This window comes from Acomys minous (genome assembly GCF_964271855.1).
Source record: "Acomys minous genome assembly, chromosome: 15".
In the NCBI taxonomy this organism is placed as follows: Eukaryota; Metazoa; Chordata; class Mammalia; order Rodentia; family Muridae; genus Acomys; species Acomys minous.
In genome coordinates this window covers 69,076,975-69,089,920 of record NC_140497.1, presented here as the reverse complement: position 1 = coordinate 69,089,920, position 12,946 = coordinate 69,076,975, and the positions used below count along the sequence as shown (strand labels likewise).

The 12,946-nt window shown below is 41.0% G+C and overlaps 1 protein-coding gene across 3 annotated transcripts in view; it reads left to right on the top strand.

The window, feature by feature from the left end:
- Positions 1-3,157: 3,157 nt before the first annotated feature.
- Positions 3,158-12,946, top strand: part of CENPC (centromere protein C) — a 47,521-nt gene continuing 37,732 nt past the window's right edge. Inside the window, exons 1-4 of one of the 3 annotated variants that reach the window (XM_084760530.1) lie at positions 3,158-3,397; positions 6,367-6,410; positions 9,860-9,930; positions 10,973-11,043. In XM_084760530.1, coding sequence (XP_084616656.1) covers positions 3,191-3,397; positions 6,367-6,410; positions 9,860-9,930; positions 10,973-11,043 — 393 coding nt within the window. In that variant the 5' untranslated portion in view covers positions 3,158-3,190. Of the gene's footprint in view, positions 3,398-3,861; positions 4,152-6,366; positions 6,411-9,859; positions 9,931-10,972; positions 11,044-12,946 lie in introns of those variants that run through there. The other 2 variants (XM_084760531.1, XM_084760532.1) reach the window with 2 other exon arrangements.

The following is a 12,946-nucleotide window of genomic DNA, read 5'->3' as shown; positions in this document are numbered from 1 at the left end:
CTTTTATCAGGTTCCTAATTTTTTTTTTTTTGCCTCATGATTGTAGAAACAGTGGCTTAATTCCACAGTATCATTCAGCGTGGCCCCTGCCCCCAAATCTGCTTCATCAACCTTCCCTAGATTCTGTAAACTGTTAAATGCCTGATGATGGATGAGTTTTAATCCGAACTTCTGTTTACACAGTCTTGTTCTTTTTAACTGATTCTAGATTAATACAGTCTCTCATTGGCTATAAAATCAGTGAAATTTTATTCTAACAGCAGAAGTGTCCCCAAATGACATTCTATAACGACAACATATTTTTCAGTGTAAGAAGGGTTTTCCCCTATCCCAGCTACATGCCATTTCTGTCCCATCACTTTGCTGGCAGTTTTCCCTCTCTTTACATACTTTCTTATTTTTATGTACTACCTATAAGAGAAAGTTTGGCATTTAAAAAAAAATCATTTCTGGTTTTCTCTGGTCATTTTGAACTAACAAACTAACAGTATTTAAAGATGACCCAAATTTAGGACGTAGCATGCCACTTGCCCTGTAGCACCGTCAGGGGAATCTGGAGGTCATTTATGTAAGTAGAGTCAGGTATGATCGCATACACAGTGGCTGTTGCCTTCAACGGAATTTGAAACTCAGCTCTGTGAAGCGCCGTCGCTGTAAGTTAGGCAGGTAGAGTGCTCAGCTGGTTGGTTTTGATGACGTAGCGGGCCGGGGTGGGGGTGGGGCGGGCGGAGTGGTTTCCAGGTGCAGGCACGTTTTCTCCCTCATGGCTTTCTGGGCTGTACACTTGATGAGGGTCTCTGCAAGCCAGGTGCATCCAGCCTGGCCACTGAGCTTCTTCTCTCATTCTCTGGGGACACTTCAGCATATTGATGACAAAGGAAGGAGTAGTGGCTTTCCTGACCCGTCATCCTGATATTTCTACCGATGTGACCTTGGACTTTCAAGAGCCTCATACTCTGCCGGGGACAGGATATTTTTCAACTGTATCCAGGTCTTCAGGTCTGGCTGTATCCGCACAGCATGGAGGAAGGTAGAAGGTGTCAACTTGCAAGTCCTTCGGGATGAGGATCACTGACGATGAGAGAGAGCAGTGACAGCCTTTACACACACTCTGCTTTAGTGAGGTTCTCTGTGTCTTTAGCAGCTGCGAGACCCACACTTTCACTGCCCACTTTGTTTATTCTCCTGGAGGTCAGATATTGCTTAGGCTTTTTGGTTTCAGAGGCTTCAAAGCAAAAAATCCATTTTTACTCTCAACGATTTTGAGCCGACTAGACTGCTTCTTCAGCAAACGGTGTCTGCATGTCGAACAATTTAGCATCATGTACTTAAATTTGGTCACAGGTCTTGTTAAAAATGTCCACAAAGTGCAGTGTTGTATTTGAAAACAACAGTCTCAAAATTATTTTCAACACAAGAGAAAGCCTCTCCTCTCTCAGTTGCTAGGATCAGCAGGCTACTCTTTGAGGTTTGTAGCTGGATTCTGTTGCTTCTTCCAATTGGAAACTAGGATTAATAAGTAATTAGGTTTTCAGCACTTGTGCTGCCCTCTGGCGGATCTGACTGGCAAGCCGGGCGAACGTCGCAGCAATCCTGAGCACAGTTAGCACATAAGGAACCCTATCATTCTAAAGTAATCTACAAATAGATAAATATAAATTATTTACTTTGAGTGTCTTGTCTGTATGTATGCAAGTAGATCATGTACGCACTTGGTACTAGAAGAGGGCGTCAGATTGGCTGAAACTGGGGCTACAAATGGTTGTGAATTGTGTTGTGGGCAACGGGAACTGAACTTTGCTCCTCTGAAAGTGCAGCAAGTGACCTTGACCTCTTGACCACTGAGACATCGCTCTAGACCTTTATTTATTTATTTATTTATTTATTTATTTATTTATTTATGGCATTCTGTCTTAGGAGATAGATCAGCTAGTGGCTACGACCACGTGCTCCAGATGACAAGGCATCGGTGTATTTTGTATTCTTGTTTTCCAATCTGGGCTGTTGGCTCTGTTTCTTAACAATTAACCTTTATTATACAACCCAACTAGCTTACACAAGAAGGAAAAAAGGTAAAAGGGACAAAACCGGACGGGTCTCTAGGTGTCTCTGCATGGTCCAGCCTGTTCGCTGCTCCCCCACGCGCTCAAGCCCCGGGCTGAATCTGTTGTTCTCTCCTCCCCACCTCCTGAGTTACGTGGGAAGGGTGGTCTCCTTCTCCCATTGAGAGTCAATTAGGAAAACAATAGCCCAGGTTGGGTTCCCAGGTCTGCTTTCTGAATTCCAAGCCCAGGTTGGCTCCACTCAGTCTGTCACAAGGTATTCATGGGGTGTCCCAAGGGTAAAGCCCGCCAAGACTGCTTCCACCGGTGCAAAGCTTAATCTTTCCCACACAGGGCCGTTATCTTAATTTTTTTCATAATACAGAAGCAGCCACTTTCTCTTTTAAATCTATGTTCGACCACATATAATTTATACCTACCATTTTGTTTGCAATGATGCATTATAAATAATAATTTCTATATACTTGAAAAAAGAAAACATTGTTATCGTTATTAGTTTTAGAGATAATATATAGATGGGCTGGTTGCAGCTGACGAATCTGCGTAATCTGTTCAGAACTCCCGCCATTTCTAACCCCAGTCTTTCTTATTACTACCTATTAATCCGTAATAGAAGTGCTGGGATGTGTTTATGCATTTAGCTCAAGGAGCACAGGTAGTGCTCAAGACCTGCTTTCCAAATACAAGCAGCCATCAGCTCTGCAAACTGTGCCTGAAGCAAACAGAAGCTTAGTGAGCTGAAACGCTTTCCTGAAGGGCGGGCGAGAGGCGGGGCGGCGGGAGGCGGGGCGAGAGGCGGGAGGACGGGCGGGAGGCGGGGCGACGGGCGGGAGGCGGGGCGAGAGGCGGGAGGCGGGGCGAGAGGCGGGAGGACGGGCGGGAGGCGGGGCGAGAGGCGGGAGGACGGGCGGGAGGCGGGGCGACGGGCGGGAGGCGGGGCGACGGGCGGGAGGCGGGGCGAGAGGCGGAAGACCGGCCGGAAGGCAAGACGCTGCGTAGAAGGGCGGGGCGACCTGAGAAAGGCACGTTGATGCAAGTGAGGCGCTTAGAGGGCGGGGTAAAGGGCGGGACTCTAAATAACGCAGATAACGGCCAGTGTGCTATTGGTTGCGCGGTGCATCCTGCGCATGCGCGGCTCATTTGAATTTTTTTTCTTTCCGCTGTGGCTGCTTGTTTGTTTAGGGCGGAGGGTGAAGTGCAAGGCTGACGGCTCTTGTGAAGAAGCGTCGGTCCCCAATCTCACTAGACGACTTTTAACCCTTCTGGGGCCGGTCTCAGTTTCCCTATCAGGCCTCAGTCGGGACCAGTGGGCCGGAAACATGGCCTTCCATCTGGTAAGTGCGGGTCTGGGTCGGGCCTGCGTGACGTGTCGGCTTCCCTGTGCTGGAGAGATCCGGACGCGGGGCGGGTGCTGCGAGCGGCTTGTCGGGGGAGTCGTGTGTGTGTGTGTGTGTGTGTGTGTGTGTGTACTGTGCGCGGCTTGTCGTGGGTGAGTCGTGTGTGTGTGTGTGTGTGAGTACTGTGCACGGCTTGTCGTGGGTGAGTCGTGTGTGTGTGTCCTGTGCGTGGCTTGTCGTGGGTGAGTCGTGGGTGTGTGTGTACTGTGCACGGCTTGTCGTGGGTGAGTCGTGTGTGTTGTGTGTACTGTGCACGGCTTGTCGTGGGTGAGTCGTGTGTGTGTGTGTACTGTGCACGGCTTGTCGTGGGTGAGTCGTGTGTGTGTACTGTGCACGGCTTGTCGTGGGTGAGTCGTGTGTGTGTCTGTGTACTGTGCACGGCTTGTCGTGGGTGAGTCGTGTGTGTGTCTGTGTACTGTGCACGGCTTGTCGGGGGTGAGTCGTGTGTGTGTGTGTGTGGGTACTGTGCACGGAGTGAGTCGTGGGTGTGTGTGCTGTGTGTGCAGCTTGTCGGGGGTGAGTCGTGGGTGTGTGTACTGTGTGTGGGGCGAGTCGTGGGTGTGTGTGTACTGTGCGCGGCTTGTCGTGAGTGTGTATGTACTGTGTCCGGGGCGAGTCGTGGGTGTGTGTGTGTTCTGTGTGCGGCCTGTCGGGCGTGAGTTATGGTGTGTGTGTGTGTACAGTGTGCAAGGTGAGTTGTACACTTTAGTAGAAAAGCTTTGGAAAAATTGTAAATTAGCTTTAGACAAAATCTTCACCCCAAGTTTATGTTTTTGTAAAAATGTTTTACTATGTGGAGTAGGGAGTGGGGGTGTGGATCTGTGTTTGTTGGTTAGAAGATTCTCCATCTTTACATGGATTTTGGGAATCCAATTCAGGTTGAATGCTTCACAACAGTGCTTTCCCACTGGGCCATCTCTTATGTCTGTGTCTTCTGGTTTTGCTTTTTTTTTTTTTTTTTTTGCTTTTGGTTTTTCTAGACAGGGTTTCTCTGTGTAGCCTTGGCTATCCTGGACTTGCTTTGTAGACCAGGCTGGCTTCGAACTCCCAGCTATCTGCCTGCCTCCGCCTCCCTGAGTGCTGGGATTATAGGTGTTCGGGACCGTGCTGGGCTTCCTTCTGTGTTTCTTAATATCTAATTTGTTTTTGTCTTGTCTTCCTTTCCTAAGCAAGTCAATATGAATAATATGAGGTGGAACCAAACAGTGTGTGTATCCCTGCGGATGGAAAGCTGTAGTGACTCAAGAGCTGGTGTGTAGGAGCAAGCGTGGGTAGGGCTGAAAGGGTAGCCCAGCCCTACAGTGCCAGGACATTAGATGTCAAGAAGGTAGTTTCCATCTGCCAGGGGACAGCTTATGTAGTCATGTAAGTTGAAATATGGAAGTAGGAGTAATTTACATAGGAGTATCCTTGGTGATGAGCAGTGAGTGTTTCAGTGAGAAGCAATCTGGTACGGTATGAGGAGGGCATCCATGCAGGCCTGTTGGCTCAGCACAGTGAGCTGGAATTCGGGTGGTACCATAGGGTGTCTTCATAGGACAGTGGCTTTGAACTTGATGAGAGAGACTGAGCAGAAGTAGGGGGAGAACATGTGGAAGGTGTGGCTGGGACCGCATGTAGGAACATTTGCTTAGCTGCTTGAGGATTCTGGGACATTTTATTGGACAGAGTGAGGTCAGTGTAGGGATTAAGACAAGATGTGTTAGTCAGACTGGATGATGATCATATATATATTCTTTCATACTTCAGAGGAGAAAGGATAACATAGATGGGTCTTGTGAGTTTTAGGTTGTAATTGTAGGGATCTGAACTCAGATACAGAAATATAGGTGCACAATATATCCTCTCTCTTGTCTTAGAGGCTGGAGAAAAGAAAGCATCTTCCCCGCAAACAATGAGTACATGTATGTGGCATTGAATTCATTCCTGATTTCTACACTAAAATAAAAGGGAATTGAACATCTCTTTACAAATTTTGAGCTTTTTAGGGCTGATGCAGCCAACATAAAAGTTAGACTAGAACAAATAGAATATTTTGCTATTATTAATGTACCACTGGGTGAAATAAAAGTGGAGCTAAACTAAGGGCTGGTGTTGGTAGTGTTTTCATTGTAAAGAGTGTGGTAGTCACCATCTTACTATAGAATCTCCAGCTAGGTTTTCTGTGATAGTTCCGTCCTTGAACGATAAGGATGGAAGGGCATATCACCATTTTACTCTTGCTTTATTTTTCATATTATTCCCAATTCCTGCCTTTTTTGTGGTGGGGTAAATTTTTAAGAACTAGCTTCAGTTTTAAAATTATCTTAATTTTAGGTAATTTCATTGTAAAGGATTCTTGTTCTCTGCTTAGTATTGATAATATACAACCTTGGATTTTTATTTTTATTAACTGCTTAGAGAGGATTTTGCTGTGCTGCCTAGACTGACCTCAAACTTAACGACCCTCTTGCACAGGCCACCATGGCAGTCTCCACTTTGGTTTCATTTTGAACATAATTGCTTTTCTTATTTTTAGGTTTTCTCCATTTTTTATCTTTGGCATTAAATCTTCTCTTGGGGCATATTATATTTTAAAAATTTATGTATTGATTTTTCTTTTCTGTTTTAGAGACTTAAATGTCCAGTAATCTATCCATGTTGGTCATATTTGAGATACACAGCTGTAGATAATCTATAAGTATCCTTGTTAGGTTCAAAGGAAAATCCAATTCCTCAGACTCCTAATTAGCCATCTTGCCTTTCCCAAGAATTCTTTATAGTGTTATATTGGACAGTTAACAGATACTTGTTAAATGAGTACATGAAAATATGTTCTTGTTAATCCTGTATTGTACTGGAATTATTTTGAATGTGAGTTGTATTTGATTGTAGTTTAAAAAATTGATAGTTAACTTTTCTTTCAGGATCATCTAAAAAATTACCACAGAAGATTTTGCCGGCCTTCCAGGTAAGTTGAACTTTTAAGGTGATTTATTTTCATCTTTGGAAAGTGCATTTGAAGACATAAGTTGTTACCTTTGACTGATTAATTTGTATGCCCACTGTTTGTTTGGTCTTTTAATTAAGAGATATAAGAGATATAAGAGAGTAATATTAACACTTCAAAACAGAACAGAATATTAAGTTGTGTAATGACTTAGTGGAAGTAAAAAATACTTTCATAGAATCATGGACAGGAAGAATTGGATACTGAATTATTAATAGCTCTGATAGTAATATTAATGACATATACTAATTTAATAAGTTTTTAGACCATAAGGAACTTGCATTCTTGTTTGAAATTTTTTTCCTGTACTACTAGTAAAATTACTTAATGGACAAAAGTATTACTTACAATAGGATGATAAAGTAACAGCTTATGTCATAAAAGTTTTATACATAATTTAGCTATTATTTGGACGTGCAGCCAGCCATGTAAGAAATTATATGAAATGTGTGTGTGTTTTGATATGAATGAAACCTTTAAAGGTTTAGTGTAATTTTAAATAAAAAGTTTATCAACCCTCTTTAGAGGTGTATACCTAAATTATATTGACTGAAATCTAGATGCCCTTCATCAGGTAAATGGTTAAACTCTGTGATATATTCATTGCGTAGATATTATTCCTCAATAACTGGAATGAACAGTTCATTCATGCCAAAACTTGGATTACTTCCTAGAAAATTATACTGAGTAAAAAGAGTCAGTGAAAAATGCTGCATACTATACAGTTCCATTTCTATGGTTGATTATTATTATTATTTTTTGTATGTGTGTGTTTTGGTTTTTCAAGACAAGGTTTCTCTGTGTAGCCTTGGCTATGTGGACTCGCTTTGTAGACTAGGCTGTCCAAAACTCACAGAGATCTGCCTGCCTCTGTCTCCCGAGTGCTGGGATTACAGGTGTGCACCACCATGGCCGGCTAGATGATTTTTTAAAAAATATTTACTTATTTATTATTATGTATACAGAGTTCTGTCTGCATGTACATCTGGAGGCCAGAAGAAGGCATCAGATCACATTAGAGATGGTTGTGAGCCACCATGTGGTTGCTGGGAATTGAACTAAGGACCTCTGGAAGAACAGTCAGTGCTCTTAACCGCTGAACCACTTCTCGAGCTCCTGGATGATTATTTTTTAAATGACAGAAATTTAGAAATGAAGGACAGATAATTGGTGGACAGGGCTTAGGAATGATAGGATGTTATGAGGAGTGAAGGAAGTTAGAGGTAAGTGTGTGTATATATATATATATATTCTTGAAGGGGCAATACGTGGGTGTTATGGTTACCATAGGGTAGAATAATACACACACACACACACACACACACACACACACACACACACACACACACACAGAAACTGAAATGATCCACAGAAGATAGTTACTGGTAACTATGCTGATTAAACCAGCCAAACATCTTGAGTCTTTTTAATGGCTTTTTAATGAACAGACTCTTGCCTCTGGAAAGTGTGTTGGTGACCAAGCTCAGTTGTACACTGTTTTTAAAGACAAAACCACAGTTACATCAGTGCTGGAGGGGGAGGGGGGCCCACATTAGTTTGGGATTTGGGATGCTCTAGTAGCATGTGGCAAAGCTCAGCAGTATTTTCCACACATTACATAACAATTAATTATATTTATATTTCCTTCTCCTCCTCATTATTATTATTTTATTTTTATTTTTATTTTTTTAGGACAGCATTTCTCTGTGCAGCTCTGGCTGTCCCTTGGAGCTCGCTCTGTAGACCAGGGTGGCCTCTGCTTCCTGAGTGCTGGGATTAAAGGAATGTGCCACTACTGCCTGGCTTTAGTTTTATTTTTAAACTTCCACACAAATCAGTTATTGCATTTTATACGTTTGGACCACAGTTAGGGTCATGGACTGTAGAGGAATTTTAGCTCAAGAACATGGTTGTTCTGGCAAGAGATCACATCCAAAGACCTTCTAGGTCTGTGTGATCCAACTGTAATACAAACATGCCTTTAGTCCAGGAGACAGGCAAACAGATCTGATTTCAAGGCCAGCCTAATAGAGAGCAAGTAATCAGGTAAAGCAAAGCTTAGGTCCAGGTGTGGTGGTACATGCCTTTAATCCCAAACATTGAAGATAAAGATAGATTGTAGGAAGAAGCACCCATGGTTGAAAATGAGGCAGAAAAAATGACAAATCAGAGAAAGATTTGACAGAATAGGATACGCCCAACTCTCACTAGAGAGGAAAGGGAAGCTGCTAAAGGGGCAAAACAGAGAGGACGAGGGACATGAGGAGAGGGTCGAGAGAGAAAAGGCAGTTTTACAGAGAGAAGGGACCGGGGGTGGGGATGTAGAACAACTAGACACAGGTGAAGACAGAAGGAGCCAGAGAAGGAGCAGGAGCCAGAAGATTAGAAAAGATTGATAGAGTTAGTTTGAGGCCAAACAGCAATTTAGGGGCCTTTAGCAAAGCCAGATTGAATAAGTCACTTGGGAAAAGAGTTTAAGTCAGAACAGCTGAGTTGAACCAGCCAGCTAGGAGCTCAGTAAGAACAAGTAAAGGTGAGCTTACTAATCAGTAATTCTCAGAGGCTGAAAACATTCTAGATCTAGGTTAGATTGTACAGAGACTAGAAGCTTCCAGGACTAGGCCTAGGTGAGCAGACAAAGGCATTAAGTCTTCAAGACAATTACTTCAGGAGAATAATAGTTCCTTTACAACATTCAGGCCCAAAAGTGATGTCAAGGTGGATGTGGCTATTGGGATTTGGAAGGCTGAGAAATATCTAGGCAGACACACAATAAAGTTAGGACAAGGTGGCATTACATTAGTCATTTCTAAACTTAAACATATGTATGGGTATATGGAAAACCAGAGTAGCTATGTATATGATAGTATAAAATCAACACAATATTTAATTTAAGCTGTTTCTGTTTATAAATTGCTTGATTAATTCAAAATTAGTGCTCTTGAATGCAAAGTACACTTGAAAAGTTGCAGAGAAGATATGTTACTTAGAGATGTTGAGACTGGTGTCTGTAGTCTTCATTACAGAAGCATGTGCTCCTGTAATTACAGCTCAGTGATAGATGAGTTGCCTGTAATGCCAGAAGTCCTGAGTTCAGTTCCCAAAACAAAAGCAAAACATTTCACATGCAATTTAGTGTCTTAAAAAACCAGAGTTATTAATGAAATACAGCAGTTGTCTGAACCAATCTCAGATATAGATAGTCAACTTTCAGTAGATATTTATAGATAATAGCCTAACTTCTCTTAATATTACATATGAATAGGGTGAGTTGATGGACTTTTCTTGTGTTCAAATAGTAGAGTTATTTTCTTATTTAAAGTTAACATTTTATATGGGATTTTCAAGCAAACAACATAAGTAGCAAACATCTTACAGAAATGACATATTTTCTTTTTCTTTTTTGTTAGAGCATCCAATATTCATAAAAAGCAAGGCCAGAACGTGCTGGAAATCTTACAAGACTGTTTTGAAGAACAAAGTAAGGCTTCATTGTTAGATGGTCTATCACACTTGGTATAGATGAAAACAAACTTAACACTAATGTTAAATGTAGCAGATACACACTAGCATTTGAATATATAGAATAATTTCTTTATAACTTTGAGTATAGATAACCAATCCTTGTTACTTTTTGTATATTGAGAAGAATATTGGTATAGGCACAGTGATGTGTCATCTTTGATTCATATTAGATTTCTATAATCTGGAACTCCATAGATCCATACCTTCCACAAAAGAAAATATTTTCCTAATGTGAAAATTCAAAATCATAAGTGCTCTGAAATCCAGAAGTTTGTATATGAATATTACTACAAATGGAAAATTCTGTGAAACTTTATGCAGTCTTTGTAAAGTGCATGTGAAATGTAAATAAACTTTGTGTTTAAACTCAAGAAAAAATGTCTTATGATGCATATGTAAATGTTCCAAAAGTTGGGAAAAACATGAAATTAGATACTTACAGATCCAAGCATTTCTATAATGGAGAAAGCATAATGGAAATAAGTGTTGAGTTTACAGTAATTTTAGTAGTTTACATTTGTTTTTTGCAAAGTGATAAATTACTGCAAAAAAGCTTCTGAGGCTGAGCAGACTCGGTGAGTGGAGAGACGGTAGACGGCATGTTTCATGTCATCTCCCATTGGTCGTCAGTGTAGCAGTGCTCAGAGATGAGAGCTCCGAGGTTAGATGGTAAGGCTTCTTCTGTCCTCATGAGTGCATTTATGCTGTGTCAGTTCTGCCTCTTGCGGTATTTTGTTAGCATAAAAAGTAAGACAGTGGAAAACATGTCTTCATTATAGACTGAAAAGTATTGACAATTTTCAGAAGTGTTGTTTGCTTTTCTGTTTCTGCTGTTTGTAGGAATATTGTATTGATGTCTCTATTTCTTTTGGCTAATAGTGTTTTGTAGAGTCAACTGACAGTTCTTCACAGGTCAAATAAGTTGTATTCTACTTTGCCTAGCTTGTTTTTTTTTCTTTTTCATATGTTATAAGTCTTGTCAACCATTTTTATTACAGACTCTACAGAGACATTTCTTCATTCAACACCTAAAGAGAAAGACAATTGTAGTCAGTCAACAGTCAAAGAGGTAAGTCAAACAGGAGGACTGATGTTGATGCTTTAGTGAATGGCCTTTTAAACAGTGTCCTTATGGACATTTTAGTTGTCTTACTTAAAGACAATCCTGCTTCTATTGAATTTCATAAAACTTAGAGGTATTATAACATTTTGGTTTGCTATTTCTAGTGTTTGAAATAGGGAATTACAAGTATAAAATTATAGCAATCGTTTTCATTTTTTCTAAAGTAATACTTCGAGTTTTAGGGAAATGGGTAACTTTAAAGTGCCTTCCTTAGTGTGACAGGACTACCAATTTGGTCTTTTTTGAAAAGGAAGTGAAGCTTTGTCAGTCATTTTTTACAATTGTTGTTACTAGTCTCATTTTTTTATTTATATGTATATGTATTTTTTCCTCTGAAAGATATTTCAAAATAGTAGAGATTTTCTATGTCTTAAGATTTTTGTCCAGATGGAGACTTTCAAAACCACAAGGTTAGCTGAGGCCTTCCCATAAGAAACCTGCTTTAGGAATAAAGTAGATTTAGATACCTCAGTGGCTGCTCTTCCCAGAGGATCTAAGTTAAATCTTAGTACCTATGTTGGCTCCCAGCTGCTTAACTCAAGCTCCAGGGAATCTGACACCCTGTTTTGGCCTCCATATTATCAGCACACAGAGTCACAGATATACATGTAAGTAAACATAAAATCTTAAATTATTTTGATTATTTTTAATTATGTGTGTGTGTGTGTGTGTGTATGTATGTATGTATGTATGTATGTATGTATGTATGTATGTATGTATGTATGTGAGTTCAGGTGCCTGAAGAGGCCAGAAATACTGGTTCTGTTGGAGCTGGAGTTACAGGAAGTTGTGTCATCTGATGAAGGCACCTGAGACTCAATCTTGGGTCCTTTAGAAAAGTAGTGCGTGCTCTTAACTGCTGAGCCATCTTTCTAGCCCAATACAATAAACTTTAAAAAGGAATGTAATTTGTTCATTTGAACTAAAAACTGAGTTTTATTACAAGTATGCAGGTAGGACAGTAGCCAGGTTCCTAAACGGAGAGGACAGCAGTCTGCAGACATCTGCGTGCAGGCTCCTGTGCAAGGAACTGTGAATCTCAGTACACATATACATACACACACTCACGCTCATCACTCAGTGGACCATCAGTAAAGACAATCACATATTGTCCTCAGGAAAGCCTTTTGAAACTAGGTCTGCTTTATTATGTTTATTATGATGGGCATCCCCTGTTCATCAAACATAATCCCAGAAGGAAACAAAATGTGTGCTCACTAAAAATCATGTTTTGTAAAATAGTTTAAGGCAGGCTACCACAGGGTTCAACCTCACCACTTGTTGAAAAGGAAGTTATAAAAACAAGTTTGTAGATTCTTGGCAAAGGCTAGCCCTTTAAATGATGAGGTATGCCACGCTTTCTTACAGAGACTGAATCCCTAAGAATTGCGTTGTTACATATTTTCTTTTACCTTTTCCCCTTTCATGTGCAGTGGTGTTTGCCTGCATTTATGTCTGCATGAGGTGTCAGACCTTCTAGAACTAGAGTTACTGACAGGTGTGAGCTGCCTTGTGGGTGCTGGGAATTGAACCTGGGTCCTCTGGAAGAGCAGCCAGTGCTCTAAATCACTGAGCCATCTCTCCAGCCCCTCTTTTACCTGTTATAAACGTTACCTCAATGACTTCAGTATGTATTTTTATGAACTTGTTTTTTTAATATAATCATTTGTGTTAACACTGGTCTTGTAACTGTTAGATATATTATACCATGTTCCATAATTTATTCTCTCTGTTCAGTAGTTCTTTAGTATACCAGCTGCTTTGCTGTTTAAAACTCCCCCCCCCACCCCCCCCAATTTTAAAAGCATCCATCTAATCAGTAGATCAAATGTATCTCTTCTGTGGTCAG